The sequence below is a fragment of the Aotus nancymaae genome, unplaced genomic scaffold (genome assembly GCF_030222135.1).
Source record: "Aotus nancymaae isolate 86718 unplaced genomic scaffold, 86718_ANA_hifiasm-v0.15.2.pri h1tg000040l, whole genome shotgun sequence".
Lineage (NCBI taxonomy): Eukaryota > Metazoa > Chordata > Mammalia > Primates > Aotidae > Aotus > Aotus nancymaae.
The window spans coordinates 67,538,043-67,559,595 of NW_026988454.1; the positions used below are offsets into that span (position 1 = coordinate 67,538,043).

A 21,553-nucleotide genomic window follows, 5' to 3' on the forward strand; every position below is an offset into this window, starting at 1 on the left:
ACTCAAGAAGCTAAACTTCTAGTTCTGCTATTTAATCTTGCAGATTTTATGTGTTTTGAATTTTTATTGTGAACGACATTGCTCTACCCCTTTGGCAGGAAAAGCAATAATAAGAGACATTCCCCTCTTTCCATCAGTCAGCCAAATATTTAAAAGTTAATTAGTAATGCAAGGCAGTATGTCAGTATTAGGTGAAAAAAACATGGAATTGTAAAGAATTATAAAAATCTGAGGGCTGGCCAGGTACGGTGGCTCACACCCATAATTCCAGCACTTTGAGAGCCCGAGGCGGGCAGATCACTTGAGGTCAGGAGTTTGAGACCAGATCGTCTAACATGGTGAAACCTCCATCTTGACTGAAAAAAAAAAAAAAAAACAAAAATTAGTTGGGTGTGGTGGTGGATGCCTGTAATCTCAGCTTGTCGGGAGGCTGAGGCACAAGAATCATTTGAACCTAGGAGGCAGAGGTTGCAGTAAGCCGAGATTGTGCCACTGCATGTTAGCCTGGGCTATAAAGTGAGACACGGTTAAAAAAAAATCTGAGGGCTGAAAGGAATTTAAAAGAACAACTAGTTAAAACTAAAACATTTCACAACTTCAGAATTACTTGTCAAACTTCAAACTAAAATTTTGATTCGAAGAATAATCAGCCATGTCAGTAAATGTTAGGAATTGTTCTTTGTTTTCATATTGTTACTAAACATGAACTGATAATATAATTTTCTTTCTTTCTTTTCGTTTTTTTTTTTTTTTTTTTTTTTTTTTTGAGACAGAGTCTTGCTCTCACCTGGACTGGCGTGCAGTGGCATGATTTCAGGTCACTGCAACTTCTGCCTCCCAGGTTCAAGCAATTCTAATGCCTCAGCCTCCTGAGTAGCTGGGCATGCGCACCACCACTCCCAGCTAATTTTTATATTTTTAGTAGAGATGGGGTTTCACCATGTTGCCCAGGCTGGTTTCAAACTCCTGACCTCAAGTGATCCACCTGCCTCAGATTCCCAAAGTGCTAGGATTACAGGCCTGAGCCATCATGCCCAGCCTAATATAATTTTCAGATCTGCATTAATTATACAAATCTGCAAGCACAAAACATGCACTTATGTGTCATACACTTAGATATTTTACTTTTTGTACTTCAATGGTGTTCTGTTGATTTTTTAAAACTTTGAATATGAACATTTTCAAATTTGCAGAAATGTTGCAAGAAAAATACAAAAATTGCCACATAGGATGGTGATTTTCCTAATTCCATCATTTCTTCTATTAGCTGGCATTCTCTTATAAGGAAGTCTCTTCCCTACTTTTTCTTTCTTTTTTTTTTTTCTTTTATTTAAAAAATTTGTTATCAATTCAGATTCATTCTGTGAATAAAAATCTGTTATACTACCTGCACTTATTTTTATGGTCAAATTATCCTCAATTGAACCAGTGGGAGCCTGGTCAAAATCCCTGTGTATTTTGACTATTCCCAATCACAGTTTTTGAGCACTTCCTTATTCTCTGGCATGGCAAAATGTTATGGGTTCATTTTGCGTCTTTGCTGCCCTAGGTTTAGAATCAGCCTTTTCCTCTAGAATTCCTTATTCCTTTTCATGGGGAATGGTATTTAGAAGCTTGATCTTTTCTATTTGTTTCTCGACTTTTCTTTTACCATTTAGTTTTTTAATTCATCTGCAGTTTATTCTGTAATATAGTGTGAGGTACTGATCTGTATGCTAAAGTTTAAATTAATTGCTCTAGCACTAAAGTATAAAACCAAAGACAGTTGTGTTTGTATTCTTCCCCTTCAGGAACACTGATTCAAGGAGACAATCTTATTTAAATTTAATTTTAAATAATGTATATAAATTATGTTAAATGACATATTTAACTTTCCATCTTGTGTCAGTTATTTTTTCTCTAACTTGTAGGTGCATTTTCTAGAATCATGAAACTTTGTGAAGAAAAATGTGAAACAGATGAAATAAAGAAGGGAGGAAAAGGTAGAAGTTTATCATCTGTAAGAGGACTTACAAATTTAGGAAATACCTGCTTTTTTAATGCAGTCATGCAGGTAAGAGTCATCAGAAAGCTTTGTAGTATGTAAAAGATTCTCTTAATTTATATGGTCATTGGCTGACCTGTAGACTGTCAAATGACTGTGAAATGTTCCTCTAGAAATTTGTTTCCTTTTTGTTTTACGCTATCTTGGGCCATCGCCCTGCCTACACATACCTTATTTTCGCACAATGCTTCTGAAAGGTCTTCTGTGTATTTTACCATGGCTCTATTAGTAATAGTCACCTTTACTAAATGTGAAATGTACTCAGCTAAATCTTAATGTCTTTTGAAATAAACATTTTTGCTATGCTAGATGAAATTTGAAACTTTGAGAGCATATTTCATAAAATCAGAGGCATAATGTAACTGAATCTGAAGACTTTAATTTTGCTTTCTTTTAGAACTTGGCACAGACTTATATTCTTACTGATCTGATGAATGAGATCAAAGAAAATAGTACAAAACTCAAGATTTTTCCTTCCTCAGACTCTCAGCTTGTGAGTAATAAGTATAACTGTTTGAATAATAGCTGCTTTCAGATGAGCTGCTGTTACCAAAATCTTGTTTCCTAATTCACAGATCTGTCAACTAAGACAGCAGTCAGGGGAATTAAAAAATAATTTAAAAGCATTCTGTGAAATTAATCAGATTTAAAATTTCTAAAATCATAACTTTAAGATATGTTATGGTTCCAATATGCCATGGATCAAATAATACAAAGATATTAAGGTAGCTTTAAAAGAAGCATACTAAAAAAAAAACAAAAGAGGTTTAACTTCATTGAGCAAAATTCCTAGGACCCCTATTTTGTAGTTTCTGGTGACATTTGTTTAAATTTAGCATTTTTGTTCTTTAAAAGTGATGAAATTTTAATAGTGAGCATCTAAAAGGTTTTTTGAAGCCTAGCCTGATGATAGGTTTTTAAGCTAGTGAGAAAGACAAAAAATAATAATAATAAAAAAAAAGATATTTAGAAGCTGGCCTGGTACCCACAGTTAGGCCATGTTATTCAGATAATCCCACAGAATAACAACCTCTTACTAGGTTTCTCTGGGACTATGATGAAATGAGAGAAAGCAAGGCCACATCATGATTTTGTCTAAACACAGAAAAAAACAAGTTCGTTTGCCATTTAGAAAATCTCAAACACCCTCTCTCAGCCAAAATGAGAAATGAATGCTAAGTTAGGGATTTATCCTCATTTTAGTCTCCCCTACCAACTGCCACAATATATAAGATTTATTGAGATGTCCAATAATAGAATTACCTCTGCTTTCTGAGGGCATTCACTCTAGAGTAAACCTCTGCTTCCTGAATATTACTCAGCCAGAGCCTAAATCCTGTGTAGGGTCTTTATAGCGCCCTCTTACTAGGACACCTGTAGTTCCCCATGCCATGTGTTCTCCCTCATGGCCACGAGTAATAAACCCACCTAGTTTAACGATAGGTGTGTTTCTGATGGACTTTGGCTGGGGGGTATTGATACTAGTAAGGATAATTTTAGTGAAAAATTGATCAGCATGAGTGTGTATAAGATAGACTATATAAATAGCTCATGATCTGACTTTTGAAAACAAAGAGTTCTAAAAATGCTTAGCCTAATGTAGATTGTTTTCCCAGTAGGCAGCTTTGAAAGGCATTACTGTTATTTATATATAGCTTTGAAAGACAGTAGTATTATATATGTAACAGTATGTTAGTTATATATATAATACTGCTTTCCAAAGCTGCCTCCTGTTTTATGTATATATATATATGTTTACTGTGTGTGTGTGTGTGTGTGTGTGTGTGTGTGTGTGTGTGTGTGTGTAGTGTTGAAAGGCAGCCTGTAAACATTTCTTATTAAGCCCCTTAAAAACCTAATGGTAGATTCCAGTGTCCTATTCTAAATAAAGTATAGTGAGATCCTTAAAACTACTAAAGGTAAGTTATTGCTTAGTCATTTACAAAGACCTATTAAATGTGATTTCCTATTAAATGCAACTGGATGTTGAGTTTAAATACTTGACTTGCAGAGCTGTGTCTCAGGATTGCTATATGCCAGTTAGATACTGCAGTTGATAACTTTAGGTTTGTATCATTCTAACAGGGTAATTTTCAATTGTAGGTCTTACGTTTTTAGGGCATAAAGTTGAACTGAGCTGTGGGACTATTCTTTGAGGTTACTGCCCTTTGAATCACCAGTTTATCTTTGTCTTTTGTCCATATTCCCTTTTTTTTTTTTTAATCTTATTGTGCTGGCTCAGATCTCCAGTAACATGTTGAATAGACATGATGGGAACAGGCATCCTTGCCTTAATCCCAAAATAAGGGGGAAAAACATTCAGCCTTCCCCCATTATTACATATGAAGATAGGATTTTCATAGGTGTTCTTTATAAAGTTGAGGACATTCCCTTCCACTGCTAGTTTTCTGAAAGTTTATCAGAATGTATGTTGAATTTTGTCAAGTGCTTTTCCCATGTTTATTGAGAGGATCATATGGTTTTTCTTCTTTATTCTGTTAATGTGGTGAATTACATCGATTGCTTCTTCACAAGTTAAATGTATCCTGTATTCCTGTTAGAAACCCCAGTTAGTTATGATATGTTATTCTTATATGCTGCTGGATTCAATTTAATATTTATATGCATATCAACAATGTGTTTGGAAAACTTTTTATTTAATGAAAATATTCTTTGTATTTAATGAAAATATTGGGTTTTTTTTGGTGTGTTTTTTTTTTGCTTTTGTTTTTGAGATGGAGTCTTGCTCTTTTGCCCAGGCTGGAGTGCAATAGCGTGATCTCAGCTCACTGCAACCTCTGCCTCCCCAGTTGAAGCAATTATCCTGCCTCAGCCTCCTGAGTAGCTGGAATTAGCCCACTACCACTCCCAGCTAATTTTTTTATTGTTTTTTTTTTTTTTCTTTTTTAGTAGAGACAGGTTTCACCATGTTGGTCAGGCTGGTCTCGAACTCCTGACCTTGTGATCTGCCCTCCTTGGCCTCCCAAAGTTCTGAGATTACAGGTATGGGCCACTGCACCTGGCCTGAAACTATTCTTAAAGATGTATATCATGAGTGTACAGCTTGATGAATTTTCACAGCTAACACACTTGTGTAATTAACACCTTGCTCAGGTAACATTACCAGCATCTGGAAGGCCCCTTCAGTTTCCCCTCCATTCATTACTTCCCTAACCCACATGAGTAATCACTAACCTGGTTTCTAACAGGATAGTTTGCCTATTTTAATACTGCATATAAATGGAATCTTACTGTATGCATTCTTATGCATTTGGCTTTTCAGAAAATCAACATTATATGTGAAATTCATCCTTGCGATTTCAGCAAACTTTTATTTTCAAAGTTTAAGTGTATTTTTAATTTTTATTTTATTTATTTATTTTTTGAGATGGAGTCTCACTCTGTCTCCCAGACTGGAGTACAGTGCCACAATCTCAGCTCACTGCAACCTCTGCCTCCTAGGTTCAAACAGTTCTCCTGCCTCTCAGCCTCCTGAGTATATGGGACAACAGATGTGTGCCACCACACCCAGCTAATTTTTTTTTTTTTTTTTTTTTTGTATTTTTAGTGGAGATGGAGTTTTGCCATGTTGGCCAGGCTGGTCTCGAACTCCTGACCTCAAGTGATCCCCCTGCCTCGGCCTCCCAAAGTGCTGGGATTACAAGCATGAGCTACTGTACCTGGCCTTAATGTGCTTTTTAAAACTGAGGTTATTTCCTCATTTCATTCTGAAGGTTTTTTATTCTAAAAAATGCTTTCATTGGGAATAGGGGAAGTACAACTTGGTACTTGAACTTTAAAATCGCCTTAGATTTTACTTTTGACTTTGAGGTAACTTTTAGTTAACATGGCAGAAAACACTTAAAAAAAGACTTTATTTTTTAGAGCAGTTTTAGGTTTACAGCAGAAGAGAAAACACTTTTTTTTTCTTCTTTGAGACAGAGTCTCATTCCGTCACTCAGGCTGAAGTGCAGAGACGCCATCATGGCTCATTGCAGCCTGGGCTTAAGGGATCTTCCCACTTCAGCCTCCTGAGTAGCTGGAACCACAGGCACGTGCCGCTTACACCTGGCTAATTTTTTATTTTTCTTTTTTTTGCAGAGATGGGGTCTCCCTGTATTGCCCAAGCTGGCCTCGCACTCCTGGGCTCAAGTAATCCTTCCACCTTGGCCTTTCAAAGTGTTGAGATTACAGGTGTGAGTCATGGCACCCAGCCCAGAAAAACACTTTTGATATTCAAAAGCTATGGAAGCACAAGCACCATGGCTCATTCCTGTAATCCCCTAGCGTTTTGGGAGGCCCAGGTGGGAGGATCACTTGAAGCCGGGAGTTTAAGACCAGCCTGGGCAACAAAGTGAGACCCCCCACCACCCCAATCTCTACAAAAATTTTAAAAATTAGCTGGATATAGTGGCTTGCATCTGTAGTCCCAGCTGCCCAGGAGGTGAAGGCAGGAGGATTGCTTGGGTCCAGGAGTTTGAAGTTACAGTGAGCTGATCACACCACTGCACTCCAGTCTGGGTGACAGAGTGAGACTTCGTCTCAAAAAAAAAAAAAAAAGGCCTGTCTTGTGTTCTCTGTAATTTTGACCGGGTGTGGTGGCTCATGCTTGTGGTCCCAGCTACTTGGAAGGCTAAGTCAGGAGGATTGGTTGAGCCTTGGGAGTTCAAGACCAGCCTGGGCAACAAAGTGAAACCCTGTCTCTTAAAAAAAAAAAAAAAAAAAACTATGGAAAATTATAGCCTGTCCTTTCTGTGATTATGGTGGATTTTTAAGTATAGTTGGTATGAAATACATATGTAAGAGGTATTTCATGAATATAGAAATAAGAAAACATGTTCAATAGTTGTCTTGGAAGATAAAATTCTTTAATGTCCCAAGTTTATATTTGGGATCTGCTTTCTATTCCTTGTCCTTTAGGAGAAAGGATTATTGGTGGGGATAATATTTTAGAAACCAGATTTGGAGGGGGAAAAAGTTCTAGAATTAAGTGGGTTAATCCGTCCCCCAATGTTAGCTGCTTTTGTCAAGCTTTATGTCTCTCCCCTTTAAAAGAGGGAGATGTTATGCTAATTTTGTCACATAATTCCTCATTCCTTATTTTACTAGTAAAATATTTGGGGAAAAGAAAGGTGTGGAGGTTTGCTAGTAAGTATAATTTACTAGCAAATAATGTATGATTATTTGTGGAGTTGTACAAATATTAAGTAGATTAGTGATTTTACTTATAGGAGAGTTCATTAAAGGACAGTGACAAGCAACTAAAGATTGGTGACATCATTCGAGCTAATAGTTTTATTAAGCAAAGGGCAGATGATATGAAAATACCTCTGTTTTTCAAGGCAGGTTTTTTGTTTTCCATTTTTATGCCTTAATTTTATTTCTGAAATAATAAAGTTTCTTAATACAGTTAAGGCAATATAGTTGCTGTTATTTAAGCAAAGTGTAACTCATAGATTTTTAATATGTTATTGACATAGAGTTGATCATGTTTTTAAAGGACCCATTAGTGGTGGAACTTTCAAGGCCTGGACCACTGACCTCAGCCTTGTTCCTGTTTCTTCACAGCATGAAGGAGACTGAAAAAGGACCACTTTCTCCTAAAGTTCTTTTTAATCAGCTTTGTCAGAAGTGGGTGCATCTACATTTTTAATATAACTAATTATAAGTTACAAAATACTAATGTATTAATCACTTAAGATGAATAGTTTCATTCTTACTGTAACTTTCCTATTATTGCCCAGACTATCAAGAAAGAACTAAGATTTATTAGTTACAGCTCTATGCTTTATGAAAATTATATCTCAGTCCTCTGAAGAAGTGGATTATCCTCATATATAAGGAAACGGAGACAGAAATTAAATGGCTCACCTAGTCTGAGTGAAAAACTGAGAATCAAATTGAGGTCTGTCCTGACTTGAATGCCTATGTTGTAATACCATAAAGTAAGAAAATCATAGAGTTGTAAAATCTAGGAAGTACTGTGAGATATCATGTAATCTAGCTTTCTTATTTTTAAAGATGAGCTCTGAGGCAAATACAGTTTAAGTGAATTTCTCAAGGTATTATACTATGTTTAAAAACCAAGTCCTTATGTGCCTGGAAATAAACACACAAAGGATCTGACTTGACTTTAATGCATTCATTCATTTATATAAAAAATAGAGAGCTTGCTTTTTATGAGGCTGTAATCCAGGGGTACACAATATATATTGCATTAAAAATGCACCCTGTCCTCATGGAGCTCACAAGCTAGTCCAGTCCATAATTACTGAAATACGTAGAAGGAAAATTCTTTAAATATGAGCTTGCATTTTTGTATATCTATAGACTTTAAAAGCTCATTTTAATTAAAACTAGTAATGTATGCCATGGTATTTTTAATATAGTCCAAAATAGAGGGTTTAGTGTATGTTTCATTTGGTTGGCAAATGATGTTTCTTCAAAGCTGGAAGACCAAAAACCTGCAAAAGTCTCAGAGGCATGAGTGTCTCACAGAGTTAAAACGTTTTTAGCCCAGCCATGATAAAGAATGAAATCATGTTCTTTGCAGCAACATGGATGCAGCTGGAGGCCATTATCCTAAGTGAATTAATGCAGGAACAGAAAACTAGATACCACATGTTCTTACTTATAAGTGGAAGCTAAACATTGGGTACTCGTGGACATAAATATGGCAACAATAGAGACTGGGGACTACTAGAGGTGGGAGAGATTGAGGGAGGAAAGGTTGAAAAACTATTGGGTACTATGCTTAGTACCTGGGTGATGGGCTCATTCATACTTCAGCATCACACAGTATACCCAGGTAACAAACCTGCACATGTACCCCCGAATCTAAAATAAAAGTTGAAATTTTTTAAAAATGTATTAGGGTATTATATGCTGTAGAAATTTGTTTCTGACTTTGCCAGAAAAAGCTGGTTGTATATAATTTTCTTCCTGATTATAAAGGTTTATAAACATTTTTATTTATTTATTTATTTATTGAGACAGAGTCTCGCTCTGTTGCCTGACTGGGGAATCAGTGATGTGATCTTGGCTTACTGCAACCTTAGCCTTCCAGGTTCAAGCAATTCTCTTGCCTCAGCCTCCTGAGTAGCTGGGAATACAGGCACGTACCACCATGCCCAGCTAATTTTTTTTTTGTATTTTTAGTAGAAACAGGGCTTCACCATGTTGGCCAGGATGGTCTCGATCTCCTGACCTCATTATCCACTCGCCTCGGCCTCCCAAAGTGCTGGGATTACAGGTGTGAGCCACTACTCCCGGCCAACATTTAAAAAATTATTATTAAAATAATGGGCACTCATAGATAAAAATTCAAACTCCTCTCTATCTTTGTGCCTCAGAAGTAACTATTATCTGATTCTTTCCAAAAGTAATTATGCATACACAGATATATGCAAATCGTTTGCAACTTGCTTGATTTACTTAATGTGTTTTATACATATTTCCATGTTAGTACATGTGTATATAACTTTGTTTTGTGTGTATACACTACTTGCAGAAATGCATCTGTAGGATAAATTCCTGGAAGTAGAATAACTAGATCAAACTTTATTTGAAGAGTTTTATTTATTTTTATTTTTATTTTTTAGGGTCTCACTCTGTGCCCTGGCTGGAGTGCAGTGGCCCGATCATAGCTCACTGTAGCCTCTAACTCCCGGGCTCAAGCATTCCTCTTGCTCAACCTCCCAAGTAGCTGGGATTATAGGCATGCGCCACCATGCCCAGCTAATTTTTTGTATTTTTAATAGAGACGGGGTTTCTCCATGTTGGTCAGGATGGTCTCAGACTCCTGACCTCAGGTGATCCGCCTGCCTAGGCCTCCCAAAGTGTTAGGATTATAGGTGTGATCCACCTCACCTGGCCGTTTTTTCTTTTCTTTTTTTTTTTTCTTTTTGCTTTTTTATGTGAATTATAGAACCAGATTGTCAGCTGGGATTGTTTTGAATGTGTAGATCAATTTGGGGAAAATCAACATCTTAACAATATTAAATCTTTTAATATGTGATATCAATTTTCTAGGTCTTTGATTTTTCTCATCAAGGTTGTATAGTTTTCAGCATACAAATCCTGCACATATTTTGTTAGATTTATCTTAAGAATTTCATGTTTTATGCTATTTATTGTAAATGGTACTTTTTTAAAAATGTAATTTCCAATGGTTCATTGTTAATATAGAGAAATACAGTTGGTTTTTGTATATTGACCTTGTTTCTTGCTACCCTACTCAACTTGCTTTGCTAGTTTTATTAGCTTTATGTAGATTCGTTGATATTTCCTATGTTGACAATAATGTCATTGGCAAATGAAGATTGTTTTATTTTTTTTCCAATCTGTATCTTTTTCTTATATCCCCGGCAAGGACAACCAATACATATTGCAATAATACTCTTCTTGGAAAAAAGAAAATGAACAAGGACTGCCAGTACAATGTTAGAATAATGAAATGGGCATCTTACCTTATTCCTGATAATAAAGGGAGAACATTCAGTCTTTCACACATAAGTGTGATAATAACTGTAGATTTTTCATAGATGCCTTTTATCAGGTTGAGGAGATTCCCAATTATTCTTAGTTTTTCTTTTTTCTGGGAGTTCTTATCAAGAAATGGATTTTTTTTCCAAATACTTTTTCATATCTATTAAAATAATCGTGGATTTTTTTTTGTCTGTTAGAATACTGAATTGTATTGATGGATATTCTGAATAACTTTACTGAGGTGTATTTGACATAAAATAAATTGTACATATTTAAAGTGTACACTAGGGCCAGACATGGTGGCTCACGCCTGTAATCCCAACAGTTCGGGAGGCCAAGGTGGGAGAATTGCCTGAGGCCAGTAGTTTGAGACTAGTCAGAGTAATATAGGGAGACTCTATCTCTATGAAAAAAAAAATTAGCCAGAGGTGTGATGGCACACACCTGTATTCTCAGCTACTCTAGAGGCTAAGGTAGGAGGATCGCTTGAGCCTAGGAGTTTCAAGTGTACAGTGAACTGTTAGTGTCACTGCACTCCTGTTATGCCTGTCTCTCTGAAAAATCAAGTGTACTATTGGATAAGTTTTGACATATCTATACATTTTGTGTGTATATATATTTTTATATATGCATATACATTCATTCAATATAATGAGTGTATCCATCATCCCCAAAAGTTTCCTTGGGCCCCTTTGTAATTCCTCTCTCTGGAACCTCTCCTCCAAACTCCATTCCTGTGTGGTATACCCCTTACCTGTATTTTTTGTCACAATAGATTAGTTTGCATTTTGTGGAATTCTGTAGGAATCGAATCATACAGTGTGTACTCTTTTTTTAATCTGACTTCTTTCACTTAGCATAATTTGTGGTTTATCCGTATCATGTATATGTGCTCATTTTTTGAAAGTTTACCCCATCTCTTGAAGTTTCTATTCCAGTGGTGATTATCAGATACTTTGACCACTTGTGATGAGCCTTATTTGGGAGCAAGGTCTTCAACTTTGTGGTTGTTGTTTCTTTTATTTGGTTTTCTGCTTTTGTGTTAGTTCTCTTAGGATGATGGCTTTCAGCTGCTTCCATGTTGCTTGCTGCAAAGGACATGATTTCGTTTTTTTATGGCTGTGTAGTATTCCATGATATATATGAACCACATTTTCTTTATCCATTCCACCATTTATGGGGACCTATGTTGATTCCATGTCTTTGCTATTGTGAATAGTGCTGTGATGAACATAAAAGTTGATTAAATTTCTTTTTCTTGACAGTCTCCTAATTTATGCTTATACATGTTTTTCTCTTACACCTTGAGGTTTTTAAAAGTTCTCTCCTCTTACGGTAATACTTTTACTAAAGTACATTTCCTGGGAGTATTTAGTGTTCTCCTTAGTTTGAATAGGCTGAATATTTTCATATGTTTGGTGATTTTTCTCTTTTTATCCTTTAATAAGTTTGAAAGTGTCTCTTGATATGGGTAGCTCAGATCGGTTCCACCATAGGGTTTATAAATCATTCTGTGATTTTTTTTTTGCCCATTCCTAGGTAAACACGAAAAAAACAAATCTAAGTTTATTAAATTTTAGTTTTTGCATTGGTTAAGGTGCAGCTATAGGCAGAGACATGATGAAAGCAGTTTCTTTTTGTTCAGAAATGATTTCGTTCCTGTGCTGTCTGCTTTGAAAGCCATAAACTGCTCCCTCCTCCTACCTACCCCTTGTCTAGTGAAGATCTCTGAAGGGTTCTCCTGTTCCCTATCCTAGTCTTCTGCTACTTCACTGGCCTTCCTTGGAATGTACAAGTGTAGGGTCCTGCAGTTTCTGCCTCTCCTGATGCCAGCTATGGAGGTCCAAATAGAATTAGAATATGTGTCCATCTCGGTTTCTGTCCTCATCTCTAATCTAGGAGGTAGATTCTGTTCACCACATGCAGGATGGGAGCCCATCAGGGTAGTAAAGTATTGTCAACATGTTGCTATGTGCTGCTACTTAGCAAGAGTGGCTGGAGTGGTGTTTCCTTTTACAGGCTAGACTGACTACCAGTTAATGTTTTAGCAGTCAGGGACTCACTTTCTTGGTATTATTAGGATGAGTATTTATCCTGAGATAATGAAGAATAACGCTTAAAGTACTGCACTTGGCTGGTCGTGATGGCTCACGCCTGTAATTCCAGCACTTTGGGAGCCCAAGGTGGGTGGATCATTTGAGGTCAGGAGTTTGAGATCAGCCTGCCAACGTGGTGAAACCCTATCTCTACTAAAAATACAAAAATTAGCTGGGCATGGTGGCGGGTGCCTGTAGTCCCAGCTACTCGGGAGGCTGAGGCAGGAGAATCACTTGAACTCAAGAGTTGGAAGTTGCAGTGATCTGAGATTGTGCCACTGCACTCCAGCTTGGGCAACAGAGCGGGACTCTGTCTCATAAAAATAAAAATAATAAATTAACTACTGCACTCCGTCAACAGACTTACAGTTATGTTAGTGGCACTTAGCTTATTTTTCAGTTTTCTCAAGCATAAAATAGAACTTATATTAATTATAAATTCCTGAACAGTGCTGTTTTGTATATCACATGAGATATGTTGTAAATACTATAGTTGTAAATTTGTCTTCTATAATATGTTCTCATTTTGTGTTTTGACAGAATTATTTCTTCATCTTATGTCAGAATGCTTTCTAGATTTAATACTTGTCTGCACTTGAGGCAAAATGTTCATTTTAGTATTGGAGTTTACTATAGTTTACTTTTTAAAGTTACTGAAATCAACCAAATATTTACTATGTCAATGTCTCCATGAATAGTACCTGATCTTTTTTTTTTTTTCTTTTTTTTTCTGAGACGGAGTTTCGCTCTTGTTATCCAGGCTGGAGTGCAATGGCGCGATCTCGGCTCACCGCAACCTCCGCCTCCTGGGTTCAAGCAATTCTCCTGCCTCAGCCTCCCAAGTAGCTGGGACTACAGGCCTGCGCCACCACGCCCAGCTAATTTTTTTGTATTTTTAATAGAGACGGGGTTTCACCGTGTTGACCAGTATGGTCTCGATCTCTTGACCTCGTGATCCACCCACCTCGGCCTCCCAAAGTGCTGGGATTATAGGCGTGAGCCACCGCGCCTGGCCTTTTTTTTTTTTTCTTTTGAGATGAAGTCTCACTCTGTCACCCAGGCTGGAGTACAGTGGTGCTATCTCGGCTCTCTGCAACCTCTGCCTCCTAGATTCAAGTGATTCTCCTGCCTCAGCCTCCTGAGTAGCTAGGATTACAGGTGCCCACCCCCACGCCTGGCTAATTTTTGTAGAGATGGGGCTTCACCTTTTTAGCCAGAATGGTTTCGATCTCCTGACCTGGTGATGCGCCCGCCTCGGCCTCCCAAAGTGCTAGGGTTACAGTCGTGAGCCACTGTGCCCAGCCTAATCTTTTTATTAAATTAAATACAGAGGAAATTTAATTGTCAAGTCCTTAAAAAATATATTCACAGGCAGATCAATTTATAGTCCTTTATTTAATATAAACACTCTATTGCTTTTCTTTTCATTAAGGTAGGAAGATAATATATCACAGTGGCTTGGGTTTGAATACTGTTTTTTTTTGTGTGTGTTCTCTTTGCTAGCTGTATGACCTTGCAAATTATTTAAACAATAACTCTGAGCCCTCATGTGTAAGTTGGAGAAAACAGTACATCCCAACAAAGTTGTTGGAGGATTATGCCTTAACATGTGAAAAACTACTAATACTGTGCTTCACATATAGTAGTTGCTTAATAAATGATAGCCATATTGTTCTCAGTGCACACTTAAGATCACACCCTAATTGGAACAGTAATCACATTTCATATATTTAGTTGAAAAAGTAGTAAACTGCATCTTTACCTCTATGCTATTTTGTATGTGTGCATGTGTGTTTTGGTAGAGAGGAGGTTTCACCTTGTTGCCTAGGCTGGTCTCAAACTCCTGAGCTCAAGTGATCTGCCCCTCGGCCTCCCAGAGTGCTGGGATTACAGGTGTGGGCTGCCGCACTTGACTAATAACTCTGCTATTTCAAGTGCATTTAGAGAAGAGTGTTGACGAACCATGGAATGATTATTCTTTTTTTCTTTCCTCTTTTGTTTTTAAATCACAGGGCACCTCGATTTAAAGATTTCCAGCAACAGGACAGTCAGGAGCTTCTTCATTATCTTCTGGATGCAGTGAGGACAGAAGAAACAAAGGTCAGGTTTCTTTATGTATATCATATATTGTCTTCAAGAAGAGGATACAAAACTAAGGAAGTATTGGGAGGCCAAGGCAGGGTGGATCATCTGAGGTCAGGAGTTCGAGACCAGCCTGGCCAACATGGTGAAACCCTGTCTCTACTAAAATACAAAAATTAGCCAGGCATGGTGGTGCATGCCTGTAGTCCCAGGTACTTGGGAGACTGAGATAGGAAAATTGCTTGAACCTAGAAGGTGGAGGTTACAGTGAGCTGAGATGGTGCTATTGCACCACGTTAGCCTGGGGGACAGAGTGAGACTCTGTCTCAAAAACTAAGGAAGTAATTTCTACTACAACTTAAAAGTACAGTTTATTAATAATTTTAAAAATAAATGTTCTAGATATTTTTTCTTCTGTAAGATATTTGCCTTTATCCTTTTACAGCCATAGTTAATGCCCTTTGGCTATAAATAAAATAATTTAAACTACCTTAAATAAAAATGAATTGTGGCCAGACGTGGTGGCTCATGCCTATAATCCCAACACTTTGGGAGGCCAAGGCAGGTGGATCACCTGAGGTCAGGAGTTCAAGACCAGCCTGGGCAACATCGTGAAACCCTGTCTCTACCAAAAATAACAAAAGTTAGCCAGGCATGGTAGAGCGTGTGCCAGTAATCCTAGCTACTTGGGAGGCTGAGGCAGGAGAATCGCTTGAACCTGGGAGGTGGAGGTTGTAGTGAGCCAAGATTGTGCCACTGCACTCCAGCCTGGGTAATAGAGTGAAACTCTGTCTAAAAAAGAAATCTTAAGGTGCAGGGAGATATTCCTGGGGGATGTAAGAACAGGAAGGTTGTCAGGAATCCAGAAAGCATTCTTCTTATTTTCCTAGTTTCTCTGGCTCTGTAGATTTTCTTCATTTATCTCCATGCAGACCAAGCAGTATTTGCATGTCATAGTTCCAGGTATGTAAAAACTATACTGGCTGTTCATGATTCTTGATTTTAAAATTCCCAGTAGAGAGAAACTTCATTATTCCATGTTGGATTAGATTCTACTCATGGATCAGTTGTTTATAGCTAGGACAGAGGAGTCCCAGCCACTTGGATGAGAGTACATTTCTCAGAAAAGGAATTGCCCATGGACTGGATAGATTCCCCGAACAGTGTTGATTGTAGGCCTATCTCCTAATTGATTAGCTATTTATTGACTTTAATGTTAAATTAGTTAAATTCAACTTCTTTTGGGGAGGGGCTCCCTATGCACATAGGATTCAGTTTATCAGAGAAAATGCAAGATACTAAGGTCAGATACACAGCACACACTCTCCGTTTTCCTCCTCCTTGCTCATAGAAGACATTGCTGATTGTTGCTAACAGTCCAGGTGAGTCTGGGTTCAGCCTCACAATTCTTCTGTGAGCACAGCACTGTGGGCAGCCCCTGTCAATCATAATTGGAATAATAGGTGAAAACCTGTTTTTCATTCAAGGCAAATATACTTCTTAATCTATATGGTAATATGTAATAAAAGCAGCCAAGTGTTTAGTGAAGTGCATATATGCTTGTGACAGGTAGTGCTAGACAAGATGGACCTTCCTTTTTTTAAAAAAAATTCTGCTGGGTGTGGTGGCTCATGCCTGTAATCTCAGCCCTCTGGGAGGCTGAGGTGGGCAGATCCTTGAGCTCAAGAATTTGCGACTAGCCTGGCCAATGTGGTGAAACTATGTGTCTACTAAAAACAAAAATTAGCCAGGCGTGGTGGTACACGCTTGTAATCCCAGCTTCTCAGGTGGCTGAGGCATGAGAATCGCTTGAACCTGAGAGGCAGAGGTTACAGTGAGCTGTAATTGCACCACTGCACTCCAGCCTAGGCAACAGAGCAAGAGCCTACCTTAGAAAACAATAACAACAAAAATCCTGTGTTTTAATTGTTGTGTGACACTGTCTCTGTATTCCTAATGACCAGTTTTCAGTAAAGAGAAAATCAGAGCTCTAATATATTCTTTAAAGTTTCCTTTAAAAATAAGGATTAATTACTCTATCTTCTACAAAACATCATGTATCACAATTCTATTTTTGTCTTTTGACTTTTTTATTAAGCTAATTGAAATCAGCTTTTAGAGGTGTTATTCCCTTTCTGCCACCTCTCTACTTGTATATATTTGATCATAAACCCTACCACTTTTTATTTAGATTTATGTAGCTATCTGTCAGCTTTCTTAGATTGTGATCTCTTTGAGGAGTGGTACTGTGTATTCTCTGTCCCATGTGCCTTGCACATAATAGGTGTTCTGTGAATTTTTGTTTGTTTTTGTTTTTTGTTTTTTTGTTGAGACACGTTCTCACTCTGTCACCCAGGCTAAAGTGCAGTGGCATGATCTCAGCTCACTGCAACCTCCTGCCTCAGCCTCCCGAGTAGCTGGAATTACAGGCGTGTGCCACCATTCCCGGCTAATTTTTATACTTTTAGTAGAAATGGGGTTTCACCATGTTGACTAGGCTTGCTTATTTATTTATTTATATAGAGTCCCTGTGATTTGCAGGAATATGTTTACTATGTGGTGGTCATGTATCATTAAATGGAATTAAAAATTATGTGAGTGAGCAGGGCACAGTGGCTCACACCTGTAATCCCAGCACTTTGGGAGGCTGAGGTGGGTGGATCACCTGAGGTCAGGACCAGCTTGGCCAACATGGTGAAACCCTGTCTACTGAAAATGCAAAAATTAGCCAACCATGGTGGTGGATGCCTGTAATCCCAGCTACTCAGGAGACTGAGGTAGGAGAATTGCTTGAACTTGGGAGGTGGAGGTTGCAGTGAGCTGACATCACACCACTGTACTCTAGCCTGGGCAAGGGAGTGAGACTCGTTCTCAAAAAAAAAAAAAAAGAAAAAAAATTATATAAGTGAAGTTAAAAGTCATGTGATTGGATTAAAATTATGTCTTTGGGTTTTTTTTCTGTTGGTATTATAAATAGAACAGTAAAATATATCCCTCTGATTTTTTTTCTATTTCATCTCTATAATTTGATAGCGGTCTTTGTTATAATTAAATTATTGTTTTGTCATAATGGTACATTGGGATGCACAGTATCTCAGGCAGCACAGCAGGACACATTGGTTTTGAAAGCTCTTATCTTTCTTGCACTATTTGAGGGCTTTAGATGGTGCAGTAAAATTAAAATGTCAAGTCTGTGGATCTATTCAATTTCATAATTGAGGACAGTCCTGGCGGTCAGCTACAGTGAGTATTGGGACAGGAGCTGCATTGTCTGGCCTGGGAACTCCACAGCTGTTAATCGTGCTGTTGTTGTAGTGTGTCACTGCCATGTGTTTCTTGATTGAGGAAAGGCTACAGTGTTATGTCTGCCACCAGAATCTTTTAGTAATGATGAAAAACTACTGACCTCCTTTCATATGGTTTCATTAAAGTCTTTCCTGAACTACAAAGTTGAGGAATATACCCTTGCTGAATACAGTGTTTGTGCAGAAATTGTAAATTTTTCATGAACAAAATCTGATTTCCTAGAAGTAGTTCTTTTATAAGGCAGTCTTTTTTATTTATAAATTTGGGCTTCTTTGTTTTTTCCTTCTAATTGGAGCAGTCACTAAATTAATGATAATTATATTTTTATTAAAGATGTTACTATAATACATTGTTGGTTAGAATTATTTTAAAGGCAGAATATCTTAGCTAACTTAAGCTGTACATTATTTTCATTCTTGTTTTTGAAAGAAGTTTAAGGTAGAGATTTGAAATAGTTGAACCTTGATATTGCTAATTAAGTGCTACAGTTATTAACAGCTCCCTGACCAAAGTATGTATCTTTCTTTTAACCTAAATTGTTCAAAGCCCAACTCCTAACAATAAGGGATTGTATATGGACCTAAACTCATTTATTTTCCTCAATTTGATAATTACCTATTAATTAACTTTTAAACAGTTTAGAGTGGAATATAAATTCATTGTTAGGATAGAAATTAAAAATGAAAAGTCTAATATTTAAAAGTTAATAATGTAAACAATTTCATTGTACTGTTTTTTAGAGTGTAATCACAGCTTTTTAGCTTTTTTTCTGCTGCTCAAATTGGTAACTTTTTGGCTTCTTTTGAGTGATATGGTATTTCAGGATATGTAGCAAAGGTTCATTAAATCATATCAAAAATCGTGTCTGAATTAGTAAAATGTTTAAATTGTAGAATAAATTTCTAAGTTGAGTTAGAAGTATTTCTCTTAAGTTGTTTGAAAAGTTATTTATGATTATATGAAATATTTATAGGTTGAGCCTTGGTATTTATTGGAATTTTTCATTTAAGTTCATTAAATATTTCTCCTGCATGGAATTTATAGCATTCTAATTTGCTTATTTTAGTTCAATAAATTCTTTTTATAAGGTGTGAAAGTCAACTTTAGCTTAGACAATGTCTGAATTATATCAACATTCAAATTTATTGAGTCCGAATTGGAAATTATTTCAATATTTAATAGCTTCTGGGAGACATTTTATTACTTTGATTTCTTTATAGTATATATTTCATGATTGTGTCACATGGTATGAATTGCTTTATATTTGCTTTTATCCCCTATTTTGTAAAATATTTAAGTGTTGGGGCTGGGCGCAGCGGCTCACGCCTGTAATCCCAGCACTTTGGGAGGCCGAGGCGGGTGGATCACGAGGTCAAGAGATCGAGACCATCCTGGTCAACATGGTGAAACCCCGTCTCTACTAAAAATACAAAAAATTAGCTGGGCATGGTGGCACGTGCCTGTAATCCCAGCTACTCAGGAGGCTGAGGCAGGAGAATTGTCTGAACCCAGGAGGCGGAGGTTGCGGTGAGCTGAGATTGCGCCATTGCACTCTAGCCTGGGTAACAAGAGCGAAACTCTGTCTCAAAAAAAAAAAAAAAAAATTAAGTGTTTTGAATCTTGTATTAATTTTCAAAATATGCTTGAGGAGAACAGTAAGCAGTTACAGGAAATGTGTGTTAATCACAGGCCAGTTAATAATAAGTGAAACTCGGTTTCACAGTTATTGGAGGAGAATGTGTTTTTAAAAAAAAAAAAAACAGAAGAAATATAAATGATACACAGCAGAACAATTCTGAGGGATCACACGTGTCTTCTGCTCATCCAGGCAGCAGGGCATGGAGTGAGAATAAATGTGAGCACCTCCCTCTCTGTATATTGTGTTTTCAGATTAAGAATGTGTTATAATGGCAGAGGAGGATCTTGGTGTTGACAATATGTCTGATTCATAAGTCTCACTGCTTCATGTCTGATGTACAGGTGTAACTCTGGAAGTCCTCTTGACCAGGCTTGTGGGAGTTCCCTTAGACTCTCTTGTGTTTTGGTCTTGTTTTTGCTTATATCCCATGTTCTTGTCTTTCTTCCTTTAAGCTCTTTTTTTCTTTATTCCAAAGGTGGCATATACTATATATAAAACTTTTTATACTTTTTTTTCATTTAATATGTCATAGTGGTCTTTCCCAATTAAAAGATAGGAAGGGCCAGGCACCACCTGTAACCCCAGCACTTTGGGAGTTCAAGACCAGCCAGGGCAACATAGGAAGAACCTGTCTCTACCAAAAAAAAAAAAAAAAAAAAAAAAAAAAGTCACGTGTGGCAGCTCATGTCTGTAATCACAGCACTTTGGGAGGCTGAGGCAGGTGACTTGCTTCAGCTCAGGAGCTCAAGGCCAGCCTGGGCAACATGACAAAACCCCATCTCTAAAAAAAATTTTAAAAATTAGCCAGGTGTGGTGGTGCATGCCTGTAGTCTCAGGTACTCGGGAAGCTGAGGCAGGAAGATCACTTGAGCCCAGGGAGGTCAAAGCTACAGTGAGCGGTGATTGCACTTCTGCACTCCAGCCTGGGCAACAAAGCAAGACTGTCGCACACAAAAGAAAAAATAATAAAAATTTTTTGAAAGATAATTAACAAACTTTTCCCTCATCCTACTGTCATAATCTGAATTAGGAAGATAAAATTCATCCACTAATTAGGGGCATAGTTAATGTAAAAAGGTCACTTATTAAGTTTTATTCTTGAAATATATAGTTTTATTCTGAATTTTTTCTGCGAGATTGGATCTTTCCTAAAATGTATACAAGAGATGTAAAAATAGTTAATATAAACATTGTCATTTACTGAGAGCTGCTGAAGATATAATCATTATTGACAACTAAATTTAAATAAAACCATAATTAAAATTTGGGGGATTCTTCTTGTTATGGACATTAATTGATCATTTTTTACTTCAGTTATATGTATATATAAATGAGGTAGTCCACATAGCATAGAGATTATAGTAACCAGCTTAATAGCTTCTTAATATAGAAAGGTCTTCTTCATAGACAATAAATTTTGTATGGTCTATTTTCCTTTTTAGTTCTAATTAAAAAGTGTCATTTTAGAGACAGGGAGAAGGAAGAAAGAGGGGAAATGACTTTAAGCCTATAGAAAAACAGGACTAGGCTGCTTGCTTTTTGTACACTGTTAAAAATACTTTACATTTAAGAGAGAACCTAAATGTAGAAATTCTGACTTGGGAAAATTTGACATTAGAGCTATTTATTCATGGAATTTGAGACCTGGAAGAAATTACATTTTAAACAAGTTTGGTCATTTTAATTTCAGACTAGGGAACTGAGATCCACAGTGTACCTTGCTGTTTGAAAGTACTTTTATTAGCAGGATGAAGCCTGAGTTAACTATTATAGACCAGAATCTATTAACTTTGTCTTACAGCGAATACAAGCTAGCATTCTAAAAGCATTTAACAACCCAACTACTAAAACTGCTGATGATGAAACTAGAAAAAAAGTCAAAGGTATGTTAACTCTTTA

At 37.1% G+C, this 21,553-nt stretch overlaps 1 protein-coding gene across 4 annotated transcripts in view; it reads left to right on the forward strand.

The window, feature by feature from the left end:
* Window positions 1–21,553, forward strand: part of USP45 (ubiquitin specific peptidase 45) — a 77,096-nt gene that overhangs the window by 24,748 nt on the left and 30,795 nt on the right. For all 4 annotated transcript variants that reach the window (XR_002477599.2, XM_021665520.2, XM_064360819.1 and 1 more), the window contains 5 exons: window positions 1,911–2,053; window positions 2,442–2,537; window positions 7,545–7,675; window positions 14,640–14,727; window positions 21,456–21,537. Coding sequence is in view for 3 of the 4 variants with exons in the window: in XM_021665520.2 (XP_021521195.2) it covers window positions 1,911–2,053; window positions 2,442–2,537; window positions 7,545–7,675; window positions 14,640–14,727; window positions 21,456–21,537 (540 nt within the window). In the remaining variant the exon portion in view is untranslated. The remainder of the gene's footprint in view (window positions 1–1,910; window positions 2,054–2,441; window positions 2,538–7,544; window positions 7,676–14,639; window positions 14,728–21,455; window positions 21,538–21,553) is intronic.